This window comes from Balaenoptera musculus, chromosome X, assembly GCF_009873245.2.
Source record: "Balaenoptera musculus isolate JJ_BM4_2016_0621 chromosome X, mBalMus1.pri.v3, whole genome shotgun sequence".
NCBI classification, from domain to species: domain Eukaryota; kingdom Metazoa; phylum Chordata; class Mammalia; order Artiodactyla; family Balaenopteridae; genus Balaenoptera; species Balaenoptera musculus.
In genome coordinates this window covers 126,325,394-126,345,157 of record NC_045806.1, presented here as the reverse complement: position 1 = coordinate 126,345,157, position 19,764 = coordinate 126,325,394, and the positions used below count along the sequence as shown (strand labels likewise).

The following is a 19,764-nucleotide window of genomic DNA, read 5'->3' as shown; positions in this document are numbered from 1 at the left end:
ACTAACCTTGAATACCTAGGATAAAAACAATTTGACCATGATGTATTATTCATTTTAGATATTGGATATAATTTACTAAGCTTCTTCTGAATTTTTGCCAGTAATTTTCTTTCCTCATGCTGTCATTGTAAGGTTTTGGTATTAAGGTTATGCTAATTTAGTGACATGAATTAGGGATGTTGTATCTTTTATTATCTTGTGGATGAATTTACAAATAATTTACATGATTTCTTTCTTGAATGCTCAGCAAAACTCACTGGTAAAGCTATCCTGGCCCTGGGTTTTCTTTTTGGGTAGATTTTTGACTACTATTTCAATTTATTTACTGCTTATAGGACTATTTATTTTCTCTAATTTCTTCTTGATTCGGTTTTAGTATATTTTTTAGACATTTGCTCATAAAGTTGTTGAACTACACTCTTATGATCTGTCTAATGTTAGTTATTTCAATGAATCAAATTTTGGCTTTCTTGATCATCTCTTTTATAAGTTATTTTCCTTTTTAAAAATTGATGCTCATGTCTTTATTAGCATGCTCCTTCTCCATGGGCTTATTTTGATCTTCTTTTTCTAAGTTATTGGGATATGGGCTTAGCTAATTGTTTTTTTTTTCTTTTTAAAATACATATATAAGGCCACATGTTTTTCCTAAAGTACTGTGAGCTGCATGCCATAAGTTTTATTTTTATTTTTTAAAAATATCTTTATTGGAGTATAACTGCTTTACAATGGTGTGTTAATTTCTGCTTTATAACAAAGTGAATCAGCTATACATATACATATATCCCCATGTCTCCTCCCTCTTGCGTCTCCCTCCCACCCTCCCTATCCCACCCCTCTAGGTGGTCACAGAGCACCGAGCTGATCTCCCTGTGCTATGCGGCTGCTTCCCACTAGCTATCGGTTTTACATTTAGTAGTGTATATATGTCCATACCACTCTTTCACTTTGTCCCAGCTTACCCTTCCCCTGCCCCGTGTCCTCAAGTCCATTCTCTAGTAGGTCTGTGTCTTTATTCCCGTCCTGCCCCTAGGTTCTTCATGATCATTGTTTTTTTTTTGTTTGTTTTTTTGTTTTTAGATTCCATATATATGTGTTAGCATACGGTATTTGTTTTTCTCTTTCTGACTTACTTCACTCTGTATGACACACTCTAGGTCCATCCACCTCACTACAAATAATTCAATTTCATTTCTTTTTGTGGCTGAGTAATATTCCATTGTATATATGTGCCACATCTTCTTTATCCATTCATCTGTCAGTGGACACTTAGGTTGCTTCCACGTCCTGGCTATTGTAAATAGAGCTGCAATGAACATTGTGGTACATGACTCTTTTTGAATTATGGTTTTCTCAGCGTATATGCCCAGTAGTGGGATTGCTGGGTCGTATGGTAGTTTTATTTTTAGTTTTTTAAGGAACAGTAATTTTGCTATTATATACTAAAGATGTTCTAATTTGTATTTTGATTTTATTTTACCATGAGTTATATATATCCTATATTATTTCAGTCATTTGAAATTTGTTGTGATTTGCTTTATATTCTTATAATTTTTGGTAAATGTATCTAGTGAGATTAAGTATAATGTTTATTTTTGCCACCAATGAGTACAATATTCTCTATATTTCTACTTGGTCAGTGTTCTTATCTTGTTCAAACCTTCTATATCTGTCCTGATTTTTAAAATCTGTCTAATCTGTCAGTTTATGAAGTGGCTATTGTAAAGTCTTCCATTATGATCATAGATGTGTCTATGTTTCTTTGTAGTTCTGTCAATTTTTGCTTTACATATTTTGAAGCTGTGTTATTAGGTGCTTAGACCTTTATTCTACTTCTTGGTAAGTTGAATCTTTTATTATATGGAGTTTTCCTCTTTATCTCTAGTAAAACATTTGAATTAAAGTTGTTTCCTGGAATTCCCAGGCAGTCCAGTAGTTAGGACTCTGTGCTTCCACTGCAGGGGACATGGGTTTGATTCCTGGTTGGGGAACTACGATCCTGCAAGCCACGTGGCATGTCCAAAAAAAAAAAATTTGTTGTTTCCTGAATATTAAAAGTAATATTATAGTTAATATTTGCATAGCATATCTTTTTGTTTTTACTTTCAACTTTTATTTCTCTTGTGTTTTAGATATGACTCATAAATAACATGCAGTTAATTAATTTTATTATTTTAATCTAGTCTGATATCCTTTATATTTGAATTAGGGTCTTTAGGTCATTTACATATAATAAAATTGCTGATAGATAAATATCTGAGTTTAAAACTATCATTTTCTTTTTATTTAGCTTTTATTTATGCTTTTTATTTAGACTGCCTAGTTTATGTTTATTTTTCCTTCATTTCTTCCTTATTTGGATTGATATTTCTTAAATAATTTTATTTTTTCCTACTCTTCTAATGTAAAAGATATATAAGCTGTTTCTACTTATATTTAGTGCATGTCCTAATAAAATACACACTTTACTTTTCAAAGTCTTTTTATTTCCAGAAGTTGTATTTGGTTCTATTTCAAGTCTCCTAGTTTATTGTTCATAATATGCTGTTCTCTGCAGATATTTTAAGCTTTTTATGTGGAGGTCATAGTTCTTTTATCATATGTGTCTGATAATTCAAAATCTGAAGTATGTGGGGCTTAGTTTCTCTTCTAGTTGTTTCAGTTGTTTCTTTTTCATAATTCCTAGACTCTTTGTGTTCTTGGTTATCTTTGTATACCTATCAGTGCTTCTGAAAATATTATTTGTGGGGGTTCCAGAAAACCAAATATGAATATATTATTTTCCAGGGATATTTATGTTTGCTTTTGTAGGTCACCTTGTGCATGTTTTGCAGCCACGTAAAAGTAAATTCATGATGAGTTTTCTTGAACGAAACATTAATGTGAATTTAGGTTGCAAACATGAGAGAGAAGCTTCCTGTGGTTTAAAACCTTTGGGGAGAAGAATCTTTCTGTCTTTATTTCTCCATGTTCAGTTCAAATGGAAGCAATGCTCCTGTAGTCTCCTGTGTATTGGAGATGAGACACAGATTTACTTCTGATTCATTGATACTCTGAAATTTTGGCTCTTGGAGCATCTGAGCTCATATGAGTGAGTGAGTGAGTGAGTGTGTGTGTGTGTGTCTGTCCGTATGTATGTAGTCAAAGTCCCCATCATTGGAAACTTTTGTTTTGGTTTATACCTGCCTTACTGTATGATATAGTCAAAACCACAACTTATTTTTGTAATTTTATTTTTTTCTCTAACTTTTCCTCTGGTTATTGTTTTTATTTTATTTTCTTGAAATATTCTTCGTTCTGTTTTGTGTAATTAAAGGTGTTGAAGAATGTTGGTTTATGAATTTAACTGTCCAACTCTGGGTTCATTCCCCCCAAAATAAAGTTTTGTTTTGTAATTTTAGTTTTTTAATTTTCCTTGAGATGGTGCTTGAAAAGAAGTACTATTATGTGTTATTTAGAGTAGAAATGTCAGTTTATGTTTGTCAGTTGTATTAATTATGGTGTTTGATTTGTCTTCATCTTTTTCAGTTTAATCTGTTGCAAACTGAGTAGTATGTTAATTTACCTCAACAACCCAATATCTTTCCTTTATCTTTTAGTTGTAAGTTCTTGTTTTATATATCCTGAAGTAGTGTTATTGAAAGTAGAAAGTCTTATGAGTTGCTGCTACTAGTAGGGATGGGGAAGAATAGCATATATACCTGTATATGCTTCAAAGAACATTACAGTACAAAATACATTATATCACCACATACATTTTTAGCTAATTCAGCATTTAGGTTTCTGAGTTATGGTATTTGTGTGACATTAGCTTGTCTTTCCTAACAGCTTTTGGGTCTATATATTCTGTTTTAAAAGATGGAACATGTGCCGTGTAGTTTATCTTAATTCATTCTTAACAGCAATGTATATCATTAAATTTCCTTTTAAGACATTGAATTTTGTCCGTTTTCCATTACTTTTGACAATAAGGCTCCTCTTCCCTCACTGGTTTTTGTTGCTATCTACCTCTTCTAATGAGAAGTTGAGAAGAGATATCTTGAATTGTACTAATTCAGAGCCAGGGAGCCCCAAATTTTAGAGGTATCCATATAGAAGCCTACAAAGGAGATAGACTAGAAATGAACAAAGTTGTATTATAACTAGGATGGTAACATGGAGTCCAAGGAATTTTAGAGGAAGAAGTTGTGGTCAGTGCTATCAAAAAGAAAAAAAAAGGAAAAAAGAAAAGAAAAAGAAAAAAGAGAAAGAAGGGAAGTTCAATCTAATTGGTGATCTTAAGTGTGGGTTATATTTTTAATACCAACATTACTGGTGATCACTGACATAGTACATAGTTTCAGTGAAATGATCAGGGAAGAAAGCAGAATGTAGTTGTTAAAAGAATGAATAGGAGACGAGTAAGGTGGATTTAACAAATTACTCGTGCAAGAAACTTGATTGATGAAGAAAGGAAAGAAGATAACTAGAAAAGAGCATATCGATAGAATATTTTTTTTAGATGGGAGAAACTTGATTATGTTTATAGTCTAAGAGAAAGGAGTCATTAGAGAAGAGAGATCTAAGATACAGGTGAGTAGGAGAGTCGATGGAGGGAAAAGGAGTTGATGAGATCAGGAGCTTAGGTTGATGGATTATCCTTAAAGTGGACAGGTTAACCTTGCTTTATGAAATGAAAAGAAGAGAAATTAAGGGTAAACATAAAAGTGAATCTTTTTTGTAGGTTGGGGCAGGGCTGATGTCTTAAGTTTGGTTCCACAGAAACAGACTCTGAGATTAGGATTCATGTGAAAGTGGTTTATTAGGAAGTAATCCCAGGAAAAACCAGAGGAGTGGAAAGTGAGGCAAGGAAGGGAAGGAGGGCAAGCAAGGATAGTATGTCAAGCAAAGTATCATGGAGACAGTGTGGGTCACACCTCAACGTTGTCCCCATCAGGGAGCTGCAGTATTTGTACCTCTGCACCTGTTAATACTGGTTAAGGGCTACCCAGGTTTGGAGAGAAGGCACAGCAAAGTCAATATAGAAGAAACTGATAAAGAGATACAAGGGGATATGGGTGAAGCGTTGTTAGTATGTGCTATGGATGTTTTGTCTTTCCTGAGCATCTTGACTTTTTCTTAAGAACCGTTGTAAATTTCCTTGAATAGGCAACTTGAGATGAATGACAAGTTTAGAGCAAACAGTTGAGAGGAGTAGTGGAGAGGGCTGATTTATGACAAATCAAAGAATTGAATGGTTCTGGCCTTGGAGACTGATTTGTTGTAGGGATGCTTTGCATGACGTGGAATTTTCTTCAGCAGCATTCACCAGTCTAAGAGAACACGGATTTTTTTTTTTTTTTGGTTTGTTGGTCCAAGAAAGTATTTCTGAGCAAATACGGTGGAAGGTCGTATATGCCAGGTTCTGGTGAAAGAGTAATTCAAGTGATTTACTATTGGCTCCAGCCTTGAAATGAAAGGAAGTAGCACTAAGCAAGACTAAGAGAAGAGGAGATAACGGAAGGATCAATAGACAGAAGCTCTAATTTCAAAGAGCAAGTGGAGTAGAAGTAATAGTTTAAAAACTAGAAGAATAACATAATAAAGACAGAAGTTAAAGATACTGGAGTTTAAGATTTTTGACGCAGTTATGGAGCAATTATGTATAAGATAAAGAGAATGTGGCTCTGAGCATAGATTGATAAAGTGGTATATATAGATACATTATCAACACCAACAATGAAATACTGAAGATGATGGAAGGACATAAAAAGTGTGAGTTGAGCACTGTTTTTGAATCAATGTGGGGAGGCAATAAGGAGGTTGGTGTAAGACTAATGAGGGCAGAGGGTGATACAGATAGATGGTGTGAACCTCAAATGACAAGGAGCGTATGCACACAGGAGAGGAATAGTTTCAAAGTGGCATTAAAGAGATGAGATAATTCTGATCCTGTCTCTCAGTTGCATAATGTGTGGGACTATGCACATGCTACACTTTAGAGGAAAGTTAATGAAGTAGTGTCTTTGACGTAAACCCAATTTATTTAAAGCAGGGAGAAGGGGAGATTTTTCTGTTAAGAGGCTGAGGACACAGGAACATTTGTTTCCCATAAAATGAAAGATTAAAAGGCATGGGGGAAAGGTAGTCTTCAGAATATATCTCTGAGAAGGAAAGGATCCCTAGAATAGTGTGGGCATGAACTCAGAAAGCATTCTTTTTTCCAACAAATATTTTACTGAGTAGCTACCATATGCCAGGCACTGTTCTGTGGCTTGGAAATAGAGATAAGGTCTCTGTTCTAATGAAACATATCTAGTGGGGGAAACAGAAAATAAACAAGTAAATATATGATGTAATTTTAGGTAGTGCTATATCCTATAAGAAAAATGGTACTGGGTAAGGGGATAGAGAGAGATGAGAAAGGAGCATGCAGTTTTAGATAACAGTGATCAGGGAAAGTTTCTCTGAAACAGGGGCACAGAACTAGAATCCTAAAGAAAGTAAAGGAGTGAGCCAAAATGATTTATGGAAGAAGAGCATTTATGGCAGAGAGAAGAGCAAGTGCAAAGCCCCTAAGGCAGGAGCATGCTGGATGTTTTCAAGGAACAGTAGGAAAATCAGTTTAACCTGATATGAGTAGTGGAGAGGGAAAGTAGAAAGAGGTGAGATTCAGAGGTAGCCAGTGGTCAAATCAAGTAGATCCTTATAGGTCATGACAAGTACTTTGGATCCAATGAAGATCCACTGGAAAAATTTGAGAATGGAGTGTTATAATCTGACTTATATTTTTAAAAACTCACTCTGGCTGCTGTGCAGGTAATGGACTGTAGGGGACAGGAGAGGAAGGAGCAAGACAAGTTAGGAGGCCATTCACTGCAGTCATGGTGGTGAGAGATGATGGTTTAGATAAGCTTGTGGGCATTGGAGGTAGTGAGAAGTGGTTAGAGTCTGAATCTGTTTTGAAGTCAACAGGATAAGCTGATAGTTTGGATATATGGTGTAGAAGAGAGAAATCAAGGTGTAGATGTGGTTTGGGTATGGGTGGATTTGATGTGAGGTGTGTGAGAGAGAAGAGTTATTGGTCTAGTGTTGTTTTCACTTCATTGATTCCCTTTTACTCTGTTTTGTTCACTGCTGTACTCCCAGCACCTAGAACCTGGTAAGTAGATGGTGCTTCATAAGTTTTGAATGAATGAATAGTGAGTGGTTTAGGTGGAGTGATAGGTGAAAATACTTGATTGGTATAAGGGGAATCAGAAAATGAGAAGTGAAGAAGTTGACATAGTGATATCAAAAATTATTGAAATGAATTACCATAAATGGAAGCAGAGAAATTAGGAAAGAGGTGGAGGGGGATGTCAGGTCAAGGGAGGGCTGCTTTTTTTTTGATCATGGATGATAATTACATCATTTTTTTATGCTGCAGGAAATGAGCCAGTAGATAGGGAAAAAATGACAAGTGTGGGAGAGAGAAGAAAATCACTGAATTAAAATCCTTGAGCAGGAGACAGGGAATAGGATCCAGGGCACATGTACAAGGGATAGCATAAGATGAGACTAGACACCTCTTGTAACAAGGGAAAGGTAGAGTATATGCCTGAGATTCAGGTAGATTGTAATAATTCATATTATGAGGATAAAATCTTCTGATTGTTTTATTTTTCCTGGAAAATAAGAAGCAAAGCCATCTGTTGAGAGTCTGGGAGAAGAGTTACTGGAGAATTAAGGAGAGAAAAGAAAGTAAAAAATAGTTGTTTCAGAAAGTGGGAGAGTAAATTGGTTTGGCAAATGTAAAAGGATCATGGGACATTTGAAGTATGTTGAGGAAAATTTAAAGAGAGACCAGTCAGGAATAATTATGGATTTTTCTCCAGCTATATTTAGCTGCTTAGTTGCAGGCAAAGAGATGGATTTAACCAGGGCTTATATTTTTTCCAGGCAGTCACAACAGAGTAAGGGAAAGGCAAGTGTGTTGAGGGTTCACAGCAGAGAATGATTATAATGATTTTAATTACAGACTATGTATGTAATCCAAGTAGGATAAGAAAGTAAGAACACCAAGGTGATTATGGGCAATTTAAAGGTGGTAAGATCAAGGGATTAGAGATAGGAGGGTAGAAGGGTTGACAGTATAAAGGTACTGGATGAAAAGGGTTGGAAATATATCATCAGAGAGTTATTTGAGATCATAGATTTGTAATGACAAGATTTAGGCTATGACCATGGGAGTGAGTGGCTGAATTAGGATGGAGCTGAGGCTCGTTGGAGGGCAAGAGATCAAGGAATTTATTTGTAGGTTACAGTGACCAAGGATTACTATATATCAAACATAATGCTTAATTCTGTACATGAACTACACCACTTAATTCTTATAACACTCCTATATGCCAGTAGTACCATTATCAACATTTTATAGATGAGAATGTTGAGTCAAATCACTCACCCAATGTCAGATTTCTATGTGGTATATCAAGGATTGGAACTAGGATGTTTCTTACTCCAAAACCTTTAATAGTGGCAGTGACCTGAGGCTGGGTAGAATTAGATGGCCTTAAATGAAACTCTGGTGACAAATTTAGACAAAGAAATGGCAGAGTTGGCTTCATAGTATCTGGGTAGCAGCACTTGGGATACCTCTGTTCAGGTAAAGTTCTGGCAGATAGTGCCTCATAGCATCCAAGCAGGGGAGTTGGTGGGCAGAGTGTTGGTATCTAGTACTTTCTAAGCACTAAGGTAAAGGAGTTTTAGGAATTCTTATAGAAGAATGTACTGTATCGGTGCCTTGTACAAAGTGGATGCTCAAGTGTTTGTGATAAAATGAATTTATACTTGGACAGGATATAGCAGCTGACTCATCCTGGTAACAGGTCTTTAGCCAGGCATTTTATGTATGTTATATTATTTAATCTTTAGAATTCTTAGAAGATGAGTATTATTACCCCCATTTTATGTTGAAGAAGGAGGTCTTTAAAGGCTAACATGACTAGTATTTGGTAATTCCAAGTAGTCTCTTAATCTAGTGTGTTCCAAAGCCCATCCTACACCCTATCCTTTATACTATCTTACCTCATTTAGGGATGTGACTTTTTCAAAATAGCATTCATTAGCTATTTATTAAGTATGCATTATTTATCAAGCACTTTTCTATGCATTGGGCATATATCTATGGATAAAACAAGCAAAATTCCTTGTGCCCATTGAGCTTATATTCTACTGGGGAAAGAGACGATAACAAAAAACATAAAATATATGCTAGAAGTGCTAAAAGGGAAAAATAGAGCAGGCAACTGCATAGGAAGTATCTGGGATGTGTAGAAGGATTGAATTTTTAGATAGGGTGGTTAGGGAAGGTCTCAATGAGAAAGGTGATATTTGGATAAAAACCTAAAGTGAAGGAATGAACAAACTATCTGGAAATTGGATGGAAGAATATTCCAGGTAGAGGCAATAGCAGATGCAAAGGCTCTAGAGCTGGAGCATGCCTGGCATATCCAATGAGTGGCAAGGAAGCCATATGGCTGAAATGGAGTGAGTAAAAGAGGAGGGTAGTAGAGGTTAGCCAGCTATTTGGGGATAAGATCATGTAGGTTCTTGTAGGTCATAATAAGGCTTTTTGAAATGGGAAGCAATTGGATGATTTTGAACAGAGGAGAGACATGATCTGACTTAACACTTTATAATTTCACTCTGTCTGCTGTTTAAAGAACAGACTGTAAGGGAGCAAGGGCACAGGCAGCAAGACCAGTTAAGAGGCTTTTATAATGATCTCAGCAAGAGATGACAAGCCAGAGTAGCAGCAGAGGTGATGACCAGTGGTTTTATTCTGGATATGTTTCCTTTCTAATGGAATGCCCATGAGACTTGTTTATGGATTGAATGTGGGGTGTGAGAGTAAAAGTGGAGTCAAGAATGACATCAGAGTTTTTACTGAACAGATGGAAGGGTGGGATTACTATTACCTGAAATGAGAAAGACTGCAGGAGGACCAGGTCTGTGTGTGTGTGTAGGTGGATATTTGAACGTGTTAGGTTTAAGATGCTTCTCAGACATCTAAGTGCAGATATGGGTTGCAGGAGAGATCTAGGATGGAGATATTAATTTGTAAGTTATCAGCTAATAGAGATTTCCCTCTGGTTAGTTCCTTGTACCTTCCTTTAGTTCTTGAGCGGAGTGAATTGATAGAGTAACCATTGTTATTTTGGCTATGCAATTACATATTATGGTGACTTGAGCATGTGTCATGATTGTGTGTTCCTGTACCATAGATAATACATTCTAATACCAAGATTATCTGAGCCTGCACAAGGGTTGTCACCTCCTATATTATAGCCAATCTGACCCTACCAGAGAGATCTGCCATTGTGACCATGGTTATCTGAATACACTCATTGGTTTTAAGCTCATACGTCATCGGTGTTTATTCATTTGCTGTACTTATATGAGCATACACCATGGTTGTCTACTTTTGCAGTGTACACTGGCTTCTTTATACTAACTTTAAAACTAATATTAGGTTTTACATTCTGCTCATGCAACATAGTTGTTTGAATATTCATGTCATTATATGATGTTCCTTTGCTGTAATTTTCAGTATATTCATCATGGGTATGTGTAGTATTATATTTGTTTGTTCATATGTTATAAATAGCAATTTATTCACCATGGTCATCATTACTTGAAAGATATCAATTCTTCATTATGGCCACTTGCATCTATACCTTACCTCTCAGCTCCAGTGGAAAAATTTGAGCATGTCAACCTACTCTTGGACCATGGCTTCTGTTCCTGCATCATGGCAGTCTAGCATGGCCATCTACTCCTTTTTTTTTTTTGGCCATCTACTCCTAAACCATGTCACTTAATTCTTATATCATGGTTGCCGTGATACACACATTGTGCATGCACACATCGTGGTTAAGGACTAATATACCAAATACTTCTTCACATTCATCATGGTTGTTTAAGCATATACCATAGTTGTCTCCAGCTAGATAGATGCTTTATCATGTTTGAAGGCTCTTTGTTCAAGTCTCATGGTTTATGTACTATGGTCACTTGAAAATTCAGCAAGGTTGTTAGAATAATTTTGAGTGTCTTCTCTTCTACTGTCCTTCTCTGTACTGTTTGATGATCATCTGAGCATGTACATGGATTTATGTTCATTTAATGCTAATAGCTTCTAATGTGCCATATTTCTCTGTACATATATCAGGGTTGGGTCCTGTTTTATAGATATTTGCTAACTTGCTAAGACTCTGCCTGTTCCAGTGGCATGTTGTTTTTTAATTAAAACATTAATTCTGGTAAAAAAACACATAACAAGCAATCAGCCATTTTAACTGTACAGTTTAATGTTGTTAAGTATATTCACATTGTTGTACAGCAGTCTAGTGGCATTCTTTTGATCATGTGCAATGTCTTAATGAAATGTGTACCAAGGCCCTCTTCTCTTGTTCAGTGGTTAGTAGGCTTATGTGCTATGGTTTTCTGACATATACCATAGCCAAATGGTTTTATATCATAAATGTGTTCACATGAATAATAATAATGTTGTTTGCTAACAAGTGTCATGGTAGTTGGAGGGCACGTATTATGTCCAACCTCTTTTATATATAAGGGATGTCTTCTCATGCATAATGGTTATTTGAACATGTATCTTAGTCATGAGTTTATATAACATTGTTGTCTTCTTATGCATCATAGTTTTCTCCTTCCAAATCATGGGCATTTGTTTCTGTGTCATTGGCATCTATGCTTAGTGTGAAGATTTGCTGCTTGTTTACCATGATCATTTGAACATAAGCCATAGTTATATACTAGAATAGCATAGTTGAACATACACTATGAGTATTTTGCTCATGCAGCATGGCCATCTTCTCCTAAACCCAGGATTGTTACTCAGGCAGTCATGTTTTTTAAGCATGCATCATAGTTCTGTCCTATATTCCATGCATTATTTCGACAATTTAGACTTCATATCCTGTACCAAGTCTCTTTGTTCCTGTAGAGTAATTGTCAATCATGATTATATGAGCATTAACCTTTGTCATGTGATTTTCAACATTAGGGTCTTCTGAAGCCCTGTGGATGTTTGAGCATATGTCAGAGTTATTGCCCATACTACAGCTGTTTCTCTTGCCCCAGAATTGTCTGTTTATGCACCATATTTTCTTACTCGTATGCTATGGTTTTCTTTTTTTTTTTTTTTTTTTCTTTAAACATCTTTATTGAAGTATAATTGCCTTACAATAGTGTGTTAGCTTCTGCTTTATAACAAAGTGAATCAGTTATACATATACAATAGGTTCCCATTACTCTTCCCTCTTGCATCTCCCTCCCTCCCACCCTCCCCATCCCACCCCTCTAGGTGGTCACAAAGCACTGAGCTGATCTCCCTGTGCTATGCGGCTGCTTCCCACTAGCTATCTATTTTACATTTGGTAGTGTATATATGTCCATGACACTCTCTTACCCTGTCCCATCTCACCCCACCCCCTCCCCATATCCTCAAGTCCATTCTCTAGTAGGTCTGTGTCTTTATTCCCGTCTTGCCACTAGGTTCTTCATGGCCTTTTTTTTTTTTTTTTTCCTTAGATTCCGTATATATGTGTTAGCATACTGTATTTGTTTTTCTCTTTCTGACTTACTTCACTCTGTATGACAGACTCTAACTCCATCCACCTCATTACAAATATTCTTAACTGTACTGTTTCTGTTGATTTCTGTAAAATAGCCATCAACTCTTGTACAGCTCATGAATCATGAATGTCACAGCACATATTAAATTGAGCATAAGAAATTGCTGTTTTGTGAAAGAAAAATTGTCAAATATTGGCAAATTTATGTGATACAACCGAATACTATGACTATTTCTATCTATAATGTGGACATTTTCTCATGTCAGAAATCCATTTTCTCCTGTATCATGGTTTTCTATGCCTGTATCAGATTCAAGAAGACAATCTAATATAGAACCTAGTGGCTGCTTTGGGGCGGGGGGGGTGGGGTGGTTAGGATCAATTTAGAAAGATTTTGTTCTTCATCTTCTCATCTACCAGAATAGCTCTTCAGCATGTATCTGTTTTACATATTAGTGTCTTGTATAAACTTTCCTTGGGAAAAACTTTTCATATCCTTCTATGCCCTCTGAAAATTAAACCACCTATATGACTGTAAAAGAGTATGGTGCTGGGTCAGAATTAGGTCTCCTTCAAGTGGTCAGTGTCTCAAATTCAAAGAAGCCATAAGGTTTAGAGGTAACAAGCAAGTGCCTCTTTACACTGTTTTCTTAACCCCATGTCCTGGGTAAACCTCTACCAGTCCAGAGTTCATAAAACAGCCCTGCATATAGGCAACTCAAAATTGCATAATTCTATCATCAGTATAATTTGCTGACCACGTAGGGACTTCTGTACCAGGAGACTGGGCTTGGATTTCTTCTTTATGTTGTGGCCTCTATATGGGACTGGTTTTGCCCTCAAATATCTCTTTATGGGAAAACATTGCATTCCTATTCAGGAATCATGGTGTCTCATCATTCAGCATTTTCTCAACCCGATTCAGAGGATACAGTCGATCTTCTCCAGGCCCTTTGATATTTTGGAAAACTGCTTAACTGTATCAAGATGAGAATCAATCCCAAAAATTCTATAAAGAGACTCCAGGTCTTAATATTCTAGGATTTTCTACAATATTATACAATTATTCATGGAAAAGGCATTTGTGATAGTAAAAAATCAAACAGGATTGGGGGAAAATAAAATGAAGACATGAGAGATTATTTTAAGATCTCGGATTATAAGAGGTAACTGAGGCTAAGAGAAGTTCTGTGACTCACCTAGTTACAAGAAGACAGGGAAAAAGATGGCATTGTAACCTAAGACTTCCAATTACTTATTTAGAGTCTTTATACTACCCTCTGTTGTTTGGGCTCTGGTATAATCAAGAGAGGGATATGCCAGGAGTGAATTTTGGTGGCATTGATGAACTGCAGAAGGAGGACTGTCACAGTAAGCATTTAGTAGCTGTATATTATGGAAGTTAAATGGCTCTAATAGAGTTGAATAAAATCTTTTTTTTCACCACTTCTTCCTCCTTCCCTTTGTCTTCTACTCCTTTCCCCTTCCTCTTTCCCTGAACATGGAACTCACAGGTCTCTCCAAGTTGGTGCCTAAGAAGATGATAATCACACAAATAAGTCAGTTCTACATGACTAGCCTTGGGCTTCTCTTCCTGATTAATATTCTCCCTGGAACAACTGGCCAAGGGGAATCAAGACGACAAGAACCTGGGGACTTTGTGAAGCAGGATATTGGCGGGTAAGTACCCTTAACTCCTAGAACAAAAGAAGACTGTGATAAATTATTGCCTTTGACCAGAGCTTTTTTTTTTTAAATTGAAGAATAGTTGAGTTACAATATTGTGTTAATTTCAGGTGTAAAGCAAAGTGATTCAGTTATATAAATATTCTTTTTTTTTCAGATTATTTTCCATTATTGGTTGTTACAAGATATTGAATATTGTTCCCTGTGATATATAGTAAATCCTTGTTGCTTATCTGTTTTATATATAGTAGTGTGTATCTGTTAATTCCATACTCCTAATTTATCCCTCCCCCTCCCTTTCCCCTTTGGTAACCATGAGTTTGTTTTCTATCTCTGTGAGTCTGTTTCTGTTGCATATGTAGATTCATCTGTTAAGGAAGGAAACTTGTAAGAAGTAAGGGAAGTGAGATAGGGAAGGAGCAAAAGTAAAACAAAGGTGTGATTTCACTTGAAGTGTAGCTTCCATTTGACCCCATGGGGAGATACGGAGCATGAATGGCACTATAATTTTGGCAAGGGGCTTGGCTTTTGTAGCTTCATCTTAGTCAGTCATTGTCCTCCCAGGCATTTTAGAGTGAGATGGTTCCCTTCAGCTGATGGTAATACCCTGAAGTAGCTGGGGGATGGTTTTACTGGCATAGTAAAAGAAATCTTGACGTAGTAGTAACAGTAAATACTATATTTGGTTTCTTCATGCTTTTATGGCTATGCTTTCTACCCTTCACTTTACAGATTCAATCAATCCCTAAGATTTGTCATTTCTTCCTCCCACATCCCTTGGATTCATCTACTTTTTTCCAACTTTCCTGCTACCACCCTAGTTTAACCCGATGTTGTCTTCCACTTGGACTACTGCAAGAGTCTCTAATTGGTTTTACTTCCTAAAGTCTGTAGCCAGTGTTTCTTCTACAATGCATGTTGCATTATATCTGTCCTATTTAGAGTTACTTAATGACTTTCTATTATCCCTAAAGTCCCAACTCCTTAATATGATTTTATAAGACCCAGTATGACCCAGCCTCCACCCATTTGTCACCCTTATTTCTAGTCCTCCTGTCACCAAACTCTATGTTCTTTAGCTATTTTGAACTTCTTTTGACTTTAAAAGTCAACCTCATTCAGAGAATATCATTACTAGAAATCACCCCCTTAGCCTCTACATATTTCAATATTACAGAGGATATTTTATTCTTTGGTAGTGTTTGTTGTTGTTTTACATTTGGCTATTGTCCCATATACTTGGAAGCATTAGGACTTGTTCCTAATTATTTTTGCAGAGTTGATTATCTTAATGTACTCTGAGTCTTTCCGTCTTCTATCAGCATTTTCAACAATAATCTCTGGGGCTGAGGGTTACACAACTGGACTGATATGTCCTTAGAAACGTGGCCCATGAGGCCCTTTTTGTTCTTTATCCCAGTGTGGGGAAAAAAAAAAAGACTAATTCTGTCTTATTAACTTCTCATGTATGTGATTTCATTGGGCATGATAGGTGTTCTAAATAAGATGGAAGTTCTAAATAAATGAATCTTACCTCTTCAAATGTTAAAGCCTTTTTAATTTTAACTCTGAGAATTAAAGTTCTCTAAAAATGTATTGCATGTTATCTAATAATCCTAAACAAGGATTTTGAACAGAACAGTCCCACTTCTTGGTGACTCTCTGATCATCATAAAGAGCATTCATTGTATTTATCCTATATCTGCTTTTTTTCTTTTTGTGTCTCCATCCTCAGTGTCAGTTGTCACCTCTCCTGTTTACATTGGTTTGCTTATGTCCTGTTGGTGCTTAGAAAATCAGATAAACAAGCCTTTTAATAATTATATTAAAGAGAAGGCCAAAACATCCTGCTTGAAAAAGCAGAGACTGTTGAGGAGTACTGGTTTATTGACCAGTACTTTGTTGAAATCATGTTCTAAATGCAATTGTTCTCAATGTTTGGTATGTGTAAGCAAGGAAGCAGTCTCCACACCTGGAGAATTTGATTTAGTAGCTCTGAGGATAGTGCCTAAAATTTGCATTTTTATCAAGTGCCCCACATGATTCTGATGTAAGGAATCTTCGAACAATACTTTGGGGACACAGTCCTTGTTTTCAAAGAACTTACAGTATAGTTAGGAATATGGGATTCTGAAATTTTAGAATAGCAGACATGGGAAAATGCATAGAGTGCATATAGTCTGATTCCTCATTTTGTGCATGAAGAAATTGAGTTCCAGAAAAGGAAATTTACTTTTCTAAGACTTTACAGAAAATTAATAGTAGAGCTAGGTCTAGAACATCAGTCTCTGATTCCAAGTCCCATATTTTTAAAGAAAAGCTACAGGGAACAATTTCAGCTTCATGTAATAAAGGAATTTCTCATACTCCTGCTTCCTTGTTTGACCATTAACAAATGAGAACTATATGTGTGAAGAGTGTTAGGTTGGAGCATTATGAAAATGTCATTTCTCTGGGTCAAAATGGTTGAATATAAGCAATTTCATGATGGGTCAACCTCAGTAGCAAGTAAATGCCAAATGGATATTCTGTCCAGGTCTGACTGCGATTTGTTGAAACTTGAGATGTGTATCAGTCAGGATCCCAAAGAATACAGATGGGACATTTCAAATAAGACTATTTGAGGAGGGTACATTTGCAAAGGACCTAATAGTAAAGGTATGGTCTGGGTGTAGATACACCCCCAACAGATACAGCAAGAACCTAAGGCCAGCAGTAGGTACGTCATGTAAAACAAGTTTACTTAAGAGGTGAAGAGATCTTTAGTGGAGGAGATTTCACAGGGAGAGAGCCAAGAGATTACATACCCAGACTTTCCCTTCTTTTTCCCTCTGTCTTCTGAAGCCAGAGGCTGTGGCAGCCCTGTTGATATAGTTCATATAGTTTACCCTTATAAGAAAGAGAACAGGGTGAAGAGTGCATAATATATCTGGAAGGGGAAATGAAAGACACTGGGCACAAGGCTGTACATTTACATGACACCGTATCACCACTTTTTCTGCATCAAGATTACATAGTGCTGGCAGTGGTGAGAGCAGATACTGTGAATTTAAGAGGAAATGGTTGAACTGTTGATTCATTGTCTCTTTGTCACATTCATAGTCTGACTTGGTGCCATGTTCCATAGGTCCTTGTAAGTGTCTGCTTTCATTGTGAAATATATTTTCTCAGTTATCTTAATCTCAGAATAAACTGGCACTTGTGGCCACACATGTAAATACTAAGTTACTAAGAGAAACATGAAAGACTTGGTTTTTATTTTACTTTAACTCAGTGAATAATGTGGACAGGCGTGGCACATGTTGAGTGGGAATGTCTCAAGCTAATTTTGACTTGAATTATAAGTATGCAAAGTCTAATCTCTTCCATGTGTATATAATCTCTATTATGGAATCAATACATTAATACTTTTACCATTCAATCACCAAATCTTAAAATTTAAGAATCAGATGTGGGACCTGAGAAGCTGTAAGTCCTAAGCTCCTACCCTGATCAAGAATCCCTCTTGCATTATGCTTTATGATTGACCTACCAGTTTGAATCCCTCCAGTAGTAAACTGCATTATTACCATGGGCATATAGCTCTAGGGATTGGAAAGTGCTTCCTAAATTGAGCAGAAGTCCACCTTCCTCTAATGCCTGCCAGTTTTAGGTCCCTGTGGCACTTGCTTCCTTTTCCACATAACAGGTCTCAGAGCTACTCCATGCTTTCTTGTCTACAGGATACCTCTTACTACTTTCAACTATTCTCCTGACATGATACGATTTTCCAGACATTGCTTAAAACTGAACACTCTCCTTTGTTCTCTAATTAGATTTTTTTGAAACTTAGTTCAATACTTTATTCTTATTTATAGTTTTAATATCCTATCATGTTACTTTAAAACTTATGTTTAAATAACTCTTACATGTAACAAACACTATTCTAAGTGCTTTACATAGGTTAATCCATATAATCCTTATAACAGACCTGCTACCTAGGTGCTGCTATTATTCCTGTTTCACAGATAAAATATGGAGACACGGAGAGGTCAAGTAACTTGCCAAAGCTCCTACAGTTAAAAAGTGGCAGAGCCAGGACTGAAACCCAGACAGTCTGGCTCCAGAGTACACGCTATTAATTGCTACAATGTATTGCTTTTCATGTGTTTGGTCACTTTTAAGTATGAATTAGGCACATGTCCATTTATTTTGTGTACATGAACATTTACTTATGTATAGTAATCCCTCAGTCTCTGAATACTTAATATCTCAGCCACATGACTGCCTAGCCTGTGCTAAAATGGGACAAATGTAATTTTCTTATAGGACCTAGAGGAATAAGAAATATCATTTTCCATTTTGAAGTAGAAGTGTAGAATTTGTAACACAGGGCAGAGCTGGACATTTGAAGCCAGGATCAAGAATATTTGGTAGATGACACTATGACTTCCTATTGTATCATGTCAGGAGGCAAGGTCGTCTCAGTATTACTGATGCTAAATGTGATCTCTTGGTTAAGGCAATGACTGTCAGGACTCTCCATTGTAAGGATACTAGTCACTAGGATTGATTGAGAGATTTGAGGCCGTGACCAGCTCTTTGCTTTGGTCATGGCCGTGGTTGTGGGGTAGAGAGTAAATAATAGTGGGGAAGAGAATATGCCTAGTACTGTAGTTTCCCTTCTTTTGTGTCATAATTCTTTTCTCCACATAGGCAGTGTTATAAATGGTTCTCAGGCTGGCGTATGAAAGTCCACTTAATGAGCAATGTTGCTGAAATAGTGCTCATGCATTGGCAATTACAATCATTCAGATAAATTATGAGAAATAAAGACTTGTGTAGCCTTGCCTGGAAAAGTAGCTACCCTTTATGGCATTGTTTCAAAGGAAGAATGTACCTTTAATTCTTTGCAAACTTTGGAATACAACCCATTTTAAGTTGGGGTACGCCTGCTGATGTTCACATATGAAATCATATCTCTAAGGTCTAGTACCTTGTTATTTAATCATTCACAAGATACAGTAGTCAGATCTTCTCGTGTGTTTCTGTGAAGCAGTGGCTTTTAGTTACTAAGAAGGTATGAAGGACTTGGTTTTTATTTTACTTTAATTCAGCAAATAGTGTGAACAGGTGGACCACATAGCGAATGGGTGTGTCTTAAGCTAATACTTCTTTAGTTTCATTACCAGTCTATAGAAGCCATTTAAGAAAAAGAAAGTTGTCTTTTTGAGATAGATTGGACATATTCTAGTGAAAAATCAGTTGATTCTTTTTTCTTTAAGTGGCTTCTGTAAAAACATTAGAATGTATGTTATTGAATTCCAGGTGTTTCTCATTCCCTTCCCAGTATATAACTGGTATCCCTAGTGCTGAATTTTTAGCTAGACCTTTCCACTTATTGGAATGACTGGACTTGGAATATGAAAACATGGGGAGTATTGGGAAATGGTGAATAATCTTATATGGCTATGATTTC

At 36.4% G+C, this 19,764-nt stretch overlaps 1 protein-coding gene across 2 annotated transcripts in view; it reads left to right on the top strand.

Annotated features, from left to right (window-relative positions):
• The window catches only part of GABRA3 (gamma-aminobutyric acid type A receptor subunit alpha3), a 220,143-nt gene that overhangs the window by 57,032 nt on the left and 143,347 nt on the right, over nucleotides 1-19,764 (top strand). For both annotated transcript variants that reach the window (XM_036841158.1, XM_036841157.1), the window contains exon 2: nucleotides 14,135-14,300. In XM_036841158.1, the coding sequence (XP_036697053.1) occupies nucleotides 14,161-14,300 (140 nt within the window). In that variant the 5' untranslated portion in view covers nucleotides 14,135-14,160. The remainder of the gene's footprint in view (nucleotides 1-14,134; nucleotides 14,301-19,764) is intronic.